Source organism: Austrofundulus limnaeus, unplaced genomic scaffold (genome assembly GCF_001266775.1).
Source record: "Austrofundulus limnaeus strain Quisiro unplaced genomic scaffold, Austrofundulus_limnaeus-1.0 Scaffold8, whole genome shotgun sequence".
Classification (NCBI taxonomy): Eukaryota; Metazoa; Chordata; class Actinopteri; order Cyprinodontiformes; family Rivulidae; genus Austrofundulus; species Austrofundulus limnaeus.
In genome coordinates this window covers 5,055,279-5,058,077 of record NW_013952410.1, presented here as the reverse complement: position 1 = coordinate 5,058,077, position 2,799 = coordinate 5,055,279, and the positions used below count along the sequence as shown (strand labels likewise).

At 39.8% G+C, this 2,799-nt stretch overlaps 1 protein-coding gene across 1 annotated transcript in view; it reads left to right on the top strand.

Annotated features, from left to right (window-relative positions):
• The window catches only part of LOC106512292 (protein sel-1 homolog 3), a gene marked incomplete in the record, with an annotated part of 29,988 nt that overhangs the window by 22,593 nt on the left and 4,596 nt on the right, over positions 1-2,799 (top strand). Inside the window, 5 exon segments of the mRNA XM_014000952.1 lie at positions 933-1,016; positions 1,119-1,200; positions 1,417-1,492; positions 1,583-1,701; positions 1,873-1,994. Coding sequence (XP_013856406.1) covers positions 933-1,016; positions 1,119-1,200; positions 1,417-1,492; positions 1,583-1,701; positions 1,873-1,994 — 483 coding nt within the window.

Here is a 2,799-nt window from a genome sequence, read left to right as displayed (position 1 = left end):
TATTTATATAGCGCCAAGTTACAACAACTGTTTTCTCAGGGCACTATATACAAAAACATAACAAAACAAAACAACGACAAACAAAAACAAAACAAAACCAAAAATAAACAAATAAAAATAAATTAATAAATATAAAGACGCCAGCAGACTGAGCCGAATCTTTGCTTCTTTTCTTTAGCTTTGAATATCACACACAATCACTGTGGCATTGTTTGGCTAGGCTTCCTAGACCACCTGCAGCAACTCCAGATCATMGCCCTGCCCCCACAGTCTGTACAGTAAACACTAGACATGATGGGTCCACTATCCTTCCAGTTTTTAATAATGCGTTGCACAGTTCTTAACCCAATTTTAGTAGTTTCTACMATTTTCTTTAGATGTTTTCTCTGCTTRATGTCAATGATTTGACCCTTCTCAAACAGACTGACCTCTTCTCCGTGACCACAGGATGTGTCTTTCAATGGTTGTTTAAGAAATGAGAAGCAACTCATTGTACCATTTGGGGTTAAATAACTTGTTGCTGAAAGATAATCACCCATGCAGTAATTATCCAATAGGAGGCTCGTACCTGTTTGTTTAGTTAAATCCAGGTGGAGTTTTTTTGGCCAGTGTATAACCAGCTCATAAAGACAGACCTAAAGAGACCTGCTGCTGTAAAAGRCGTTTTAATTAGGCATGTTTATTCATTTATTTTGGTCTTTGTTTTTGTTTGTCTCACCAAGTATTTTGTATCTTCAAAGTGTTAGTAATGTCTGTAAATTTCATAGTACAACCCCCATAAAAATGATTTTAAAATCCTAGATTCTAATTCAACAAATCAGAGAAAATGCTAAGTGGTTGAATACTTTTGCAACCCACTGTATTTCTAAGCTGTGTTATGTAAAGCAAATTATGTTTTATAATCTATCAAGCCTATTTTATCCTCTGAACAGAATGCTGAAAAAGGTCTGCGAGAAGAACGGGCACCTTGGATTCATGATCAGAGAGGCTCTTCAGGCCTACCTCCAGGGTTCTCGGTAGCAACATAATTCAATAACATTTCGATTTTCATTTAATCTTTTTCTCTGATCTGCACCATTTGTCTCCCACTTCTTTCACCTTTTGCATGTCGCCAACAGGCAGGAAGCTCTTGTGAAGTATATTTTGGCAGCTGAAACTGGTTTTGGTTTAGCGCAGATCAATTCTGCTCACCTGTGTGAGGTAAACGTTTTGTAGATGTCATTGGCACTGCCTGATCTTTAAATCTGATCTGTATTATAATTCCGCCGTCAATGTCTCTTAAATGGAGTTGTGATTGAAGTTAATGAATAAAATGCATATGATTCCAGTCACACACTAACTGTGCCAGAGGGAAATTATTAGCAGCTGATAACATAACCTTCATTATTGCTCTGTTCTTTCCCACCATGCACCAAGGAGCTGAATCTCAGTTATGACTGTCAGTGGAGATATGACAACTTCTCTATATTAAACTCTGATCCTCATCCATCTGGTGAGTTCATACCATTTCATTTTGATTTAACCTCTCTTTTTCTCCCTGCCATTCTGGTCACTGAACAGCAAATATGTGTCTTCCTTACAGCTCTGYTGAAAGTGGGAGACTTCTACTACTATTCCCTCAGCACACAAGAGGACTCATTATCCGTGGTTGAGCAGGCCATATCAATGTATAGCAGAGCAGCTGCAGCGGGCAGCCCTCAGGTGACAGATTTACTCGGCCTGTAATCTCATCACCCTATGATAAACTTAATTAAACTTCCACAGGCTGAGGCCCACTGCAATAAAAATAACAAACTGCACCACGCTCTGTTATTATTTGGAGACTTTCTGAGTGAGTAACCCAACTAACTATGTTTTCACACTGACTCACAGGGAATGTACAACTTAGCTGTTTTAGCACAGGAAGGACACATTCTTCCACCGAGTGTTCTCGACTTGTTCAACGCGTCGCATCGAGATGAAACAGACTCTGTGGTGGAGAAGATCCTAAAAAGGTGTGTTTGAACCATCAGCTGTCACAACTTACAGTAACGATGATGAATGTTGAAAGACCAGTGTTTAAACATTTTCATAGATGTTTTCCCCCGGCACTCCAGTTTCCCCACAGCACAAAAATAAGTACAATAGGTTGCCTCCAGGCCCAGGCCTCCCTTGCAAATTATTAATAACGACAGACAAACTCCTCATTCTTCAGTGGATTGTTTGTTGTATTTTTGGAGCCAGCATTGGTACACTATAGGGATGTGGTGCTGTACCCTCGATACAAAAGTCCTTCCTGCACACCCACCGAACTCACTAACGGAAAGGAATAAGTTCAAGTATATCTTGATAGGTTCCATTCAAGCTACCTATTTTTAGTTTGTTAATATAAGACCTTAGCGAAACCAGGATTCAGCATGTTGGCGTTAGCCCTTATGGCCCAGGCCCACCTCGATCCCTGCAACCCCCAAGAGCTGTGGTTGATTGGTTTACTGACCACAACTTTACGTGAATCATTTGCAGCGACTGTCACATTTTTTTCACACAAGTTTAACYAAACAGTAGGGAGCTACGAACAACGACAAGCTAACAAAAAGCTAACATTAGCTTACSATTCTCTGTCATCCTGCCCTCTTAAGTCTTAAGCATCATACTGCTGGATGGTCCGGTTCAATATTCTGCTTTTTCCCTTAGAGTTTGGTGTAGCTATTATTGTTTTGTCACAAAACACAATAAGATTATGTTGTCATAATCTGTATTTACACTCACCGGCCACTTTATTAGGTACACCTGTCCAACTGCTCGTTAACACTTAATTTC